Source organism: Musca domestica, unplaced genomic scaffold (genome assembly GCF_030504385.1).
Source record: "Musca domestica strain aabys unplaced genomic scaffold, Musca_domestica.polishedcontigs.V.1.1 87, whole genome shotgun sequence".
In the NCBI taxonomy this organism is placed as follows: Eukaryota; Metazoa; Arthropoda; class Insecta; order Diptera; family Muscidae; genus Musca; species Musca domestica.
The window spans coordinates 33,045-46,754 of record NW_026712423.1 but is presented as its reverse complement, the minus strand read 5'-3'; the positions used below and the strand labels follow the sequence as shown (position 1 = coordinate 46,754).

General features: G+C 35.5%; 1 protein-coding gene across 1 annotated transcript in view; it reads left to right on the top strand.

Annotated features, from left to right (window-relative positions):
• LOC109614186 (AF4/FMR2 family member lilli-like) overlaps window positions 1-10,645 on the top strand; it is a 313,389-nt gene extending 302,744 nt beyond the window's left edge. Inside the window, 8 exon segments of the mRNA XM_059131411.1 lie at window positions 58-1,722; window positions 1,787-2,265; window positions 2,516-2,716; window positions 2,809-2,892; window positions 2,960-3,125; window positions 3,187-3,337; window positions 5,702-5,805; window positions 5,808-10,645. Coding sequence (XP_058987394.1) covers window positions 58-1,722; window positions 1,787-2,265; window positions 2,516-2,716; window positions 2,809-2,892; window positions 2,960-3,125; window positions 3,187-3,337; window positions 5,702-5,805; window positions 5,808-5,939 — 2,982 coding nt within the window. The 3' untranslated portion in view covers window positions 5,940-10,645.
• Window positions 10,646-13,710: the final 3,065 nt, after the last annotated feature.

The window sequence follows — 13,710 nt, the reverse complement described above, 5'->3', positions numbered from 1 at the left end:
TTCCATTACCATTATGAACTTATATTAATCGTTTTTCTTTGCTTCTCGTCTCTTTAGAAACTCAAACGTGATAAACCCAAAAGTGATAAAAATAAGATCAGCACCCTGACCCGAATCTTTAAAACTTCCAATGAAGGCGGAGCTAAAAAGCAGGGTCAAGTCCTTATTGTAGACCAATCGGAAGAACAGCAGCAACAACAGCAAATTCAGAAACACATTTCTCCCGCCCTAAGAGGCTCACAGGAAAATCTAGCGGCAGCAGCAGGTCACACGCCCACAGCACAATCACCTCGTCTCACACCGGGCGGCCAATTGAGATCGCCCAGATCTTTGCCACCATTGGCTACTCAGGTTTTAACTGCAGGCTGTTTAATGGGTACGGCGTCGCATCGAACGCCCGACCGTGTTCCTTTCGATCGTGTGACCACAAGTGCTGAACGAAAACTACAACAGCGTATAAAGACACCAACGCGGACGCCAACACGAACTCCGCCCACCACAAGGACGCCCACACCTACACCTCCTATAGGAGCCGCCGCGGTTAATGCGTCATCTATTACAACTAATCCCACGCCTTCGGCCTCTCCAGCAACAGCGGCAGCGGGTACAGCAGGAATAGTACCGCCTCCATCATCATCACGTTTGCCAACTTCGCTTATATGCAAAATTGATCTCTCTCGTTTGTTACCTATACCCGCAGAATGGCATTCAAATACTTATCGTTTATACGGTCGTGATGCGGCAACAAATAGCCAACCCTATTTAACACCCGCTAGCGCTGGACGCACTCCCATTTATGATCACGAGACTATACTCAATGCGGATATGCATTCGTGCAACACGCAAATGCGTTTGAAGTCAGGCGGCAGCGGGAGTGTTACACCTCGTAGCACTGGCAATCGTACTCCATTGCAGGCCGGAGCCTCAATTACAGCCGAAAGAGAACTTTCCCATTCTCGAGAAAGTTTGCATGACATTGCCAAAGATATGGGCGTTATTAATCCCGGTCGTTTGAGCAGTCGTTCAACAGATGGCAGTATATGTGGCGGTGGTTCAACACCCAAGGACCTTGGTTCCCATCTACTACCTCCTGGTCCACCCAATGGTTACAGTTCAGTGACTGCAATAGCTAGGGGCTATGCTTCGCCTAGTAACTGTGGCGGCAAATTGGGTCCGATTGTTAAACACGAACAAATCATAAAACATGAGCCCGATGCCATGGATTATTCGGAGACTAAATTCAAAGCTGATGCTGCATCTACAGATCCAGCGGTGATCAAACAAGAACTCTTAATGCTCAAACAGGACTTCAAACCCAGTGATTTGGACAAAATGTCCGAAAAATCTTCGACAATTTGTTCACCAAATACTACTGACACAATGCAGCAGTTACTCGAGGCTAAACCAAAACGTAAGCGTAGTTCAAGTTCGAGTTCAAGTCCTTACAAGGAAAAGAAGCGAAAAAAGGAAAAGGAGAGGGATAGGGACAAGGATAAAGAAAAGGAGAAAGACAACAAAGACAAGGATGCGAATGCGAATGCGGCTGTCACAAATATGTTTGGCAGTGTTGGTGCTGGCGTAAATGAAAAGGATAAAAAGTTAATGACAAATGACGCTGGCGATGTGTTAGAAAAAGCAAAAGATGTGATGATAGATTCCCTAAAACCCGCAACAAAAGATACTCTGGATGCTGAGCGGATAGATAATAGTACGCAAATGCAGGTATGTATCAAATTATAACTAAACCATTTTTAATTATTCAAAAAATAATTTCCCTTTATCGCAGTTTCCACCCACTAACCATGAGCGGTTAGAATCGGAAAAATCACATCCGCAACTACAAGTAGAAAAGCCAGAGCAACAGTCCGATAAATCGTATGGCAACAACATTGATAAGAGCAGTATGGATCATAATGCTCTCCCCGAGAACACCAGTACTACTGTTACAAACACTGCCAGTCCCGCGCATTTACAGATTAGCAATTTAACAACAATGGCCACGTCGTCATTAACTACTACATCAATTATGCCACCGCCAGCCAATGTTGGATTAAACACAACACACCCAACCGCAGAACCGGCTGTGTCAGGAACTTCTAATGCAAAAGCAATGTCGGCATCAGATTCCAATACTACTACCCCAACAATGGTATCATCAACAACACCTGATGGCAACATTGATCCACCAAGCACAGCAACAACACCCAAAGTCATATACCGTTCGTATTTCGAGCGGGACGAGGAAGCACTACACGATGAATTCAGGTTTGTTGCGGAATCATTTCTTGAATATTCGAACTCCACTACCTACTCCACCAAAAACAACAACAACACCACCACCGATAATCCATCCGTTTTGGCCAAATTTCAAAATTCTTCACCAAAGTAATCCAAACCAAAAAGTTTCACATTTTTTTAGTCATTTTCATTTCACATCCTATTTGACCTCTTATCTTGCCTTTAGTTTGTTTTAAGCAGAGAATACATTTTGTTAATAAAATGTTATTTTTTCCAGCATAACCAAGGAAGGCACATTCCTGCAGGAGGCTATACAAAGAAAACATGCTGCCGATCGCGAACAAAACATCCTCAATCAGGTGGCATTATATTTAGAGGCTGTTGTCTATTTTCTGTTGTCCGGAGCTGCTATGGAACAACAAAGTCGTACTGAAGATCCAGCTTGGACTATGTACAAGGACACCTTGGTTTTGATTAAGTGAGTAAAGTGCATAGATTTCCTTTTCGAAAAACATTTAAGGGAATTGTAATTTTACTTATTTGTATTCTTCTCTCAATGTTTCTTTGCAGATATATTACTACAAAATTTCGCCAGTTGCAACAAGTGTCATCTGCCGATCAAACTAGTACCCTTAATAAATATGCTGTATTAAGGTAAAAATATGGCAAAACAATTTATATTTTTGTGGGTCTTTATTTGATTTCTTCCTTTCTGTTATAGTCTCCGCTGCCAATCCTTAATATCCCTCAAGTTGTTTAAACTCAAAAGAATTTCCTTTCGCCAAGTCAATACAATATGCATGGACTTCCTTAAATCCGGTAAAGGTGATATTATCAATGGTAATACTTCATCATCGATGTCTCCTTCGAATTCGGTATGTTCACAGGTGAGTTGTTTGTCGGATTCTTCTTCAAAACCTCATACTCAAATGTAATGTTTGCTTTTAGGGTTCTGGTTCGAATACACCGCCTGGTAAAATTGTGCCTCAAGATATACACTCAGCTTTACAACAGCAAAATCAATATTTCCATTACCTAGCCAATAGTCACGAGCTATGGGAGCAAGCCGATCGTTTAGTAAAACAAAACAATCTTACCGGTATGTATTACCAAATTGCATATATATTTTAGGATCAATTTATTCTCAATTTTCATATGATTTCAAAAGCAGAAGAGCAAATTTTACTCGATACTAAAGAAAGTTCAGAGACCTTGTAAAAATATTACATTTTAAGAGATAGGTCGTGAGATGTGGGAAAAAAAGGGCAGTCAAGCGTGTGTATGTCAAGTGGTTCGAAGTTCAACCATGGTCGCCCCTTATACAGGGTGAGATAAAAAAAAAAACTTCAACAAAGTCAAACGCCATAATTTTTACATTTTTTTTTTTAAATTTTGTTGAATGAAAGCAAAAAATGTCGGAAATGGCATCTAATTTTAGAATCAATTTAGATTTTTTTGAATTGCTAACCTTTGGCACGAATTATGGCCTTCAAACGGCCAATGATACCGTCACACGCTGCCCGAATGTTGCTCTTCGCCCATTCCCGGCGAAGCGCTTGCTTGAGGTGTTCGACACATTGGTATTTTTTAGTGCCAACCTTGCTTCCAAAATACTCCAGAAACAATAATCCAATGGATTGTTATCCGGAGATTTTGCTGGCCATTGTGCGCTGGAAATGAAGCGAGGAACCTCATTTTGTAACCATTCTTGGGTGGCGCGTGTCGAGTCCTTTTGGAATGTCCAAGATCTGCGGCCAAAATGTTTGCATGCCCAAGGCTTTAATACACCCTCCAGAATATTTTCGCGATAATTATCGGGTTTTTATTCTGATGCTACGGTCGATTAATACGAGCGAGAGACCACACGAGACCATACCATCACCATGGCCGGCGCTTGAGTCCTCCGAAGCTGACCTCTTTGCAAAGTAAACATTTGAGTCTATTTTCTATCTGTTGCGGTGTAAATTCTTGCACTTTTTAGAATTTCAATGGCTTTACCCCGAGCTCATTTTTCAATATTTGCCGAATAGAATATTGCGATATGTTCACCTCACGAGTCATTTTTTGGCCACTGCGACGCGGGTTTCGATCAAGTCGCTTCTTTACTTTTCGAACCATTTCTGCGCATGTTGCTGTTTTCTTCCGTCCACTTCTTTGACGATGTTACGAGACACAATAGATTTAATCACATTTAAATGCTGAAGTGCTCTAACGATAGCCACTTGTGGTTTTCCAGCCAAATATAAAGAAATCTCATTATCACGCTTGAATTCCATCACGAAAATTCTCAACAAAATGCTTTTGTACGTTTGTAAACAATATAATAAACTCTCACTGGAATAAATTTAATAGCCACAGGACGAATGGCTTAGAAATGACATCAGTCTTGCTTGCAGTTTTTCATCACACCCTGTATATTAGTTCCCTCTGAAGCCAAACTATAACTGCTCTTAAGCCAAATGTTGATAGGTGATATGATCTACTTCAAATAAATTATTTTGTTACGGGAGCTCTACTAAATATGCATAGTGGTGTAGGGTATCATATAGTCGGCCCCGCCCGACTTTTGACTTTTCCTTACTGGTTTTATTTTAAAGGGTGTTTTTATAGACGATAGACAGGAGTCTCGCAAAAGGACTTAAATATAAACTTTGCAGACGATCTTTTGAAGAAAAAGAGTCCTATGGACGACCTAAATGGAATATTCATAGACTAGCAAAATTAATTCAAAGGTAATCGAACGTAAAGACTTTTTTATGGTTCTTCGAGAGATGGTCTTAAGGAAGACTTAAAATGGAATATTCAAAGATGTGCCAGACGAGACGAGCTAAAAGAAGTATTTAAAGCTGGTAAGTAAGTACGTCTTTTAGACGGGCTAAGGAAGTCCCTCTAGAGTACCTAATTGCAATATTACCCAAATTATGTCAAATACCATCGTATATAAAAGATCATCAACTCGCCCCAATAGAGTTGATAAGACGAACTAATTGGGAGTCTTTATAGCCGACATAAAGGGAGGACTTTTAGACCACTGAAGGGAGTATTTGGTTTGGTAAGCCTAATAGAGCGGATTTTAAGTTAGACAAGTTATAGACAATCTTATACCGATCAAAAGCATGTTTTTATGAACTTCAAAAGAGGGTCGTTAGGAGGTCCTAAAGGAAACATTCAAAGTCGTGTTGAAGGAAGTTTAATTTCCCAATGGAGATGTCCCCAATGTGCGAATTGATTATTCTGCTGCTGAGCATGACATCAATTCATTCTATGCAAAGCTGGGGAGAATTTGAGATGTAAAATTCAAGTTTTATTTTATCATCGCCAGTAATCTTTTGACTTCCAAATGTTTTTTTAAAGCCTATAAAAGTATCAAGGCTTTGAAAAAAAAAAAAACATTCTTGGAATTTAAATTTTATTGATCGTAATTATTTAATACGAAATTTTATCCTTGATATTTTATTTGCAGACTTCTTCATTGCCTTGGATCATAAAAATGGTCCACTGACCTTGCACAGCAGTGTCTATGAAGTGTTTCGTTATGTACAAGCTGGCCTAAAGAAACTCAAAGATGGAATGCTTACACAATAATAACGACAACAACAACAACTAGAACGGCAAACTACGTTAAATCACAACAACAACTACAACACAATTTACTTTATAATACACAAATCTTTTGCGTTGCTGTCAAAACAAATAGCTAGCAAAGAAGAAACTAAGAACATCAAAAATTTCAATTCAAAAGAAAACTTGATTACATCACTCCAACAACAATCATCAAGAGTTTTAATTTAATTCGTAGGTTTCCATATTTTCCCCTTATTTATAATAACAAAAAGGATAAAAGAAAGAGAATTTTGAAACTAGAGAAAAAAAGTTAGTAGCTTATGATTGGTTTTATGTACTAAGCTAATGTAACTAAAACAATTATTATATATTTAAGAGAAGTAGAAGAAGAATAAGGAAATGAAGATCACAACAAATGATCAAATGTGAGAAAGGTAATATGATTTTTAATTTTTTAATTTTGATTATTATAAAAATAGTAAAACAAGAAACTCTAAAGAAATATAATACTTTTAAGCAATAAACAATTACAATTAAAGTTTATTTTTTGTTAAATATGTAATATTATTATTATTATTATTATCAATTGTATTTTGTTTATTTAAAAAACCACCACACATAACATAAGTCATTATTGTTAATATTAAAACAAAACATAACAAAAAATGGGAAGAAAGCTAACAACATCTGGAGATTAGTAATTAAAAAAAAAAAACACATATATTAACAAAGTAAAAATCATAAAACGAAACATTACGATTAACAACAAAACCAATGCAAATGTAAATTTTTGTAACAAATTAGAAAAGCAAACAAACGAAAGAAACAAAACTTAAAAGCAACAACCAATTAGCATGTAATTTAATATAAATAAAACAAACAGAAGTAGTATCACTTATATACCCAGAAACCAACAAACAAAACAACACACACACACACAAATATGAAAACAAACAAAAGCTAAAATTTACAAAACTTTAGTAATTTGTTTTTGTTTTTTTTTTTAAGATTATAAAACAGAATAAATGAAACAAGCCCTCATTAAATATTATTATAATTATAAAGAATGCTATAATTTTAAAGACATTTTTGAATGTATGTTACCCTTTAATTTTTTTGCTCTTTCAATTATTAAATAATTCTTATTATTATTATTTTAGTTAAAATAATTACTAAAACAATTTTGTTTACATTTTGTGTCTAATAAATAAAAAAAGTCATAATTATTTTTATTATTATTATTGTATTTAATTATAAATAAAATAATAAATTCAAATGTTTTATAAATATGCTCAAATTATTAAAAATTAAATTTTTTTTAGTTTAATAGTCTAAACAAAATCGCATGCTATTTTCCCGGTTCAATAACTGAATGTTTTTCTTGTTTTTTTTTAATACATAAAAAATAGGTCCTATTGTGTGTGTGCATTAAACAATTTTTTGGAGAAAAAAATAGGGATTTTAAAACAAAAATTGCTTAATGTTAATTTTCTGTTATCGAATAGTTATTTTACTAAAGATATTTTTTTGCTATCAAATTTTGATAAATTACTACCGCCCTCTCTCTTATGAAGATAATTTGAAGCAATAAAACATAATTGTTCCAAAACTATTCTAGCCGTTTTCAAAGCAAATGTTTTGTAAGTCTTTGGAGGATATGTTCTGTGACTGTGGGACAAATATTCGATTAGAGGTGTGGCCCAGAGAAATACATTATCATATAAAATACTCACATCGAAAACAACTTCAAACAGCGTAAATTATTGGCACGGATTTTTTTCGGAATTTCTTATTTAGCAAATTTTGAACATCTAAGTTTGAATTTCAATAGCTTTATCCCGAGCTCATTTTTCAATATTTGCCGAATGGAATATGTTCAGCTCACGAGCCATTTGTCGGCCACTGCAACGCGGATTTCGATCAAGTCGCTTCTTTACAAAAAGAGGTATTTTTAGGCATAGCTCGCTAATGTTTAAGTCGGTCTTTGTAGTCGCTTTAACAAATCTTAATAGAATGCCAAAAATTCTTGTAGGAAATTTGGATGAAGTTAATATAGATTGCCTGAAGAGACTTTTGGATGTGCTATATAGAGGAGACTTGCTAAAAGTTTAAAGTTCCGCCAGCGCGGATAAAAGGGAGCCCTTTTCGGGGAAAAAGGGAGTATGGAAAAATAAAATGAAATCTTTACGAAAGTTATTAAAAATGTCTTGAAGGATGTCTTTTTGGACCAACTAAAGGAAATCTTTTAATACGAGCCGAAGGATGTTTTTATGGCGCGCCAGAGGGAGTCTTTATAGATGGACGAGAGGGTGTCTTTTTGGCCTAAGTAAAAAAAGGAATTTTACTGAATGGTGTCTTTATAAACGCAATAAACGGAGCTTTAAGAGACTTACTACAGGAAGTCTTTTTGAAGGGACTAAGTAACCTTTTGGATAGATAGGAAATATATAGAAAATCTTTCTGAACGGACTAAAGGAAGGTTAAGCGAATGTCTTCGTAGACGGGTTAAATGTAGACTTTGTGGGCATCCTACCTAAAAGGGGGTATTTTATAGATGATAAATTTATTGAAGCTGAATGGTTCAATAAATTTTTGGACGGACTAAAGAGTGTCGTTTTAGATGGAATAAAGGAAATCTTTCCGGACGGACTAAAGGAAGGCCAAGCGAGTGTCTTTGTAGACGTGCTAAACGTAGGCTTTGTGGTTGTTTCACCCAATGGGGGTATTTTATAGATGATCCAATAAAAATCTTTATCGTTGACTTGGAGTAGATCTTTATGGACGAGGTAAATAGTCTTATGTCGACCTTGCGGAATTGTTTTAAAACGAGTTCTGAACGATGACATCCTTCAGCCTATTTAGACAAACTTAAAGCAGGCTTTAAGAAAAGAATTTTTGCAAAAGAGTGAATATAAGAAATTTTCTTCTTCGAGCATAAGCTTTTTTTCTCCCCGTTCATTTTTTACAGGGGCAAAATTGTCGCATTCGATATTGAACAAATCTCGGTCGAAATGTATGTACGCGGATTTTAAGATATTTTTGAATATTCAGAGAACTCCCCCTTATTGCAGAGAGACAGACTGGCGTTCCTCAGGATAATTGATGCAAATGAAAATTTTGATAGTTGGTCATTTCTACATAAGATATTTGGTAATTTCTGCAGAAATTTCACTCACTTCGATCGAAATGTTTTTAAGTGTCGGCTGCGAGAATTTGGCCCCTGAATAAAGCTTGATTAAATTAAAAATTTCATTGAAATCGACAGAATATTAAATGTTACAATTCAACTCCAGGGTTTACAGGGTGAGACAAAAAACCTGCAACAAAGTCAAACGCCATAATTTTTACTTTTTTTTAATTTTTATTGAATGAAAGCAACAAATGTCGGAATTAGCATAACATTTTAGAATAAGTTTAGATTTGTTATAATTGGTCTCCTTTTGGCACGAATTATAGCCCTCAAACGACCAATAAAACCGTCACACGCTGCCCGAATGTTATTCTGCGGTATTTTGGCTTATTCGTGCCATTTTTCGGCCACTGCGACGCGGTTTTCGATCAAGTCGCTTCCTTACGTCAGGCTACGCTACCAGATTTATTCACATTTAAAAGCTGGAGTACCCGAACGATAGCCACTTGTGGTTTTCCAGCCAAATATAAAGAAATCACACTATCACGCTTGAATTCCACCTAAATGCTTTTGTACGCTTGTAAACAATATCATGAGCTGTCACTGGAATAATTTTAAAAGTTGTCGGACGAGTGGCTTAGAAATGACAGCAGTCTGAAGTTGGTTGCAATTTTTTCATCTCACCCTGTATTTTATCAATCTGTTACTTATCGTCATTCGCAAAATGCTCATACAGAAATTAATTTTCTTTAGAAATTTGTTCAATGTCGATTGCGGGAATTTGGTGCCAGATAAAGTTGTTGGGTGTGAGAAATTTCACTCATATGAACATTTAATATTGCGCGAATGAAAACGTCTTGGTTTTTGAAAATCCTAAATTATGTGTCAGAATTGTTGTAGATTTTCATTGTTTTCTGGCCTTTAGGAATAAAGGAATAAATAATGCTACCAAATGAAATAGGAGGCCCTAAATTCTAGAGTCTTTGCAATACACAAAATAATGTGTCGGATTCCTTACATAAGGATCTTTTTTGAAGCTACGAACAAACATAAATCCATGCACACACACATCAAGCTATTTTATCATATTCGTTGTTTTTCCTCCTACATTTTAGTATGATATTCAATTTGTTTTGATTTGAATGCTGTAGATTTTTTTATATTACAATTAAACAAAAGTCAATATAATTTTATTTAGTTAATTCTATTTTTTAAATAAGTGCATAAAAACTAAATTTTTTAGAGAATTCCCTTTTAAAACATAAGGAGTACATTTTAAGTCCATAAAAACTTCTAAGATAAATTTGCTATATTTTTTCTATAATATTAATATTGTAATTAAAATGACTATGATGATTTTGTTAGTCAATCAATCTTAAATTATTATTATTAAAACTGTCGTTTTTTTTGTTTTTCTAACCAAACAGAAAATCTATTTTACTGTTAAATATGTCTGCCTATCTACCATTATTATTATTATTATAATTTCTTTCCTTCATATGGCAATCTATTAATACAGTTATTAAGTAAATATTGCAAATATATTTAATTTAATTTTATTTTGTAAAGCAAAACAAACCAACAAATGGTGGATATTTGGATTTGTATACTCTCTTGATTCTTATTATCATTATTATTATTATTTTTTAAATTGTTAAAATATCTATTTTGAATTATGTCATAAATAAATCATTATGATAACATAACAAAAAACATATTATAAAAAAATTAAAATTTTTTAATTTTATTTTATGGGAAGTAATTGAATGGGTAATTTGTTTTTACTTTTTTAATGTTTTTTTCTTTTGTCTATTTTTCAAAAATATTTCCTTGGTATTTCTTTTGATTTGTTCTCAATTATTTGGAAAATTATTTCTGTTCATTGCCAGTATTTCAATCACTATGGAACAATTTCAGAATCACAATCTGGTTGATAAGGTGAGTTTTTATACCCTACACCACATAGTGGTAAGGGTATTATGTCTTTGTACATTCGTTTGTAACAGGGAGAACGAAGTAAGATAGACCCATAGTTACTTCTGAGGATATTCATAGAATAACTTTCTGGGTCGATTTCAGCATTTCAGTCCGTCCGTCCGGCTATGTATTCTTGTGAACAAAATGCAGGTCGCATTTATTATCGGATTAAGATAAAATTTTGCAAACAATATTGGTTTGTCCCAAGGACGAACCCTATTGAAATTGGTGATAATGGGATCAGGTTTATATGTATTATATCTTCAACCGATTTCGGGTTAATTGTGGATCAAATGGCCAATATAAGTCCTAATGACCTGAATTTTGGTGAATCTGACCAAATTCAGTCTATAAGCAAGTATATCAAATTTGGTGAAAATTGATTAAGACATAGTTATAACTCCCACATATATATGTTTCATCCGTCTTGGTTTTTAAATCCCTCATATTCGTAATATGCATTCGACAACAATGATATTTGGTACAATATATCTTATAGAGCTCAGAAATACTTTTGCCAAATTTTATCGGGAACGGCTAAGATTTGGATATAGCTCCCATATATATCCTCAATCCGAATTCAGGTTTATTGTGCAAATAATGGCTAATCTGATATTAGCCAAATGGAGTGACTTTCGGGGCGTACGTGTCCATTTTGTGGAACTCGGTTCCGATATACATTTTTTTAATATAATCCTTCTCGAAGTGATATCATGCACTCTATAGCAATATTATTTGGTGTAAAGGATTAAAATGTCTCTGTCAAATTTAGTGAAAATCGATTCAGAATTGGATATGCCTTCTATATATTATTTACCTCTGAAACCAAACTGTAACTGCTCTAAAGTCAAATGTTGATAGGTGGTATGATCTACTTCAAATAAATTATTTTGTTACGGGAGCTCTACTAAATGTGAATAGTGTTGTAGGGTATCATATAGTCGGCCCCGCCGAGAGTGAAAACTATACAGTCCCGCTTGATAGGCCTGTTGATCTAGACTCTCTATTCTACATCTGGATTCTCTAAATCATCAAGATCTTTTCCTACATGCCTGAACCAAGGCTGCCCATCCACCAAATGGTGTTTGAGATGGCTGGGACTCAAGAGTGCAAAAGTTGTGCCGGTGAGATCTTCGTCTCCTCATGACGAGTGTCATAAGGAGTCAACCTGTTTCCGTTCTAAGGGTGACATTCAGGCAGGATTGAATGCTTTTCCATTGCATATGAGCATAGCTAACCACAGACCGTCCAATTCATAGCTATAAAAGAGATCAACAAGGTATCCTTATTCGTGGCCCAAGGGATGCTGGCCAGCCCCTTAAGGAACTTGTTCTTAGTTTTCAATTTATTGCAGGCTTGCATGAACGACTTAAGCATGCTTAAGCCATTGAAACTTGGATCGCGGTCAGTATTATGTGCCCCTCGACCCATACATTCAGACATTCAAGGCATTGATTTGCCAGCTTCCTAGTCATAGTAACCTCCATGAATTCTGACATTCAAGGCAATCTGGCCATTGATTTGCCAGCTTCATGGACATAGTAACCTCCAGTGCAAAAGAAGCAGCGAACAAACTCCATTAAAGTGAGATCGAATGTAAAAATTTCAGAATCCATAGAAAGGACGAGATTTATTTTATATTATTGGTTCAAAAAAATCTCTATTAGGTTAAGCTTGAAGAAACTAGCATTTGGAAACCGGTTACAGGGTATCTAAGGCCATTTATCCGGTAATCTCGGCTACTTTAGTAGGCATGCTGACTGACCACTGCAGATATCTGACTTCAAGATGAAATAGCAGTGTTCCTGACTACAGTAGACTATGTAAAGACGGACAAAAGGTAGAGACCATTTACCAGATGTCCCAATGTCATCCAACAAGAGACGTATGCTATTTGGCAGGTTCATCTTAGACATAGATTTTGGCATTAGAAGTTCGTAATGAATATTAGAGCCTATGACAGAAAATTGTCTGTGCAGGACCACGTCTTCGTATAATCCCAATACAATCGTACCTCCCTATATTAGGTATTTTGATGATTTCACCACATTATTCACCGAATTTTTTTCAAGTTTCGCATTTGAATATTGTAATGGCTTATGACAAAAAGCCATAGGCACCAGGGCCACGTCGTCATATAGACCCTAATATAATGGCTACATTCGGTATTTTTAAGATTTTAACAGAATTTTTAACGGATTGTATTTTTGAAAATTGCCAAATTCGTTCCAAATCGTGGAGGGCATTTAAAGTTCGGCCCGGCCGAACTTACAGCTTTTTTAATTGTTCTCGTTGGTATATCTCACCTATCACTAACAACTTTATTGGTCATTGGATACAAACAATGCACTAAAGGTCTCCGAGTGAACCAATTGCCAACTCTCGTGCAGCTGCATGTGATATATGAATAACAGCGACACCTCTCTACAGAACGAAAAATAAGCGATATATATGCATGTTCCATTAGAGTAAGGATAAAATCATCATCTGATCCTGGAGATTAAATTGCTTTAAAATTATTAATCACAACAAAATGTTCTTCTTGGCATTATTATTGCTTCCGAAAGACTTGGAATTCCTTCAAAATATTCTATAACATTCGGACATGCCAGTGACTTCTATCAACTCCCTGGAAAATTCACATGACATAATTTCCCAATGCAATATAATCTGATATTATTGATCTTCAGGTTAGTTGAAAAGACATGGAGCTGCCTTATAGGTTCAAGAACGCATAGCTGCCTAGTCGGAAACCGTTTGGGACATTGTCTCTGAACTCTCTCTCTCTCTCTCTCTGTCTC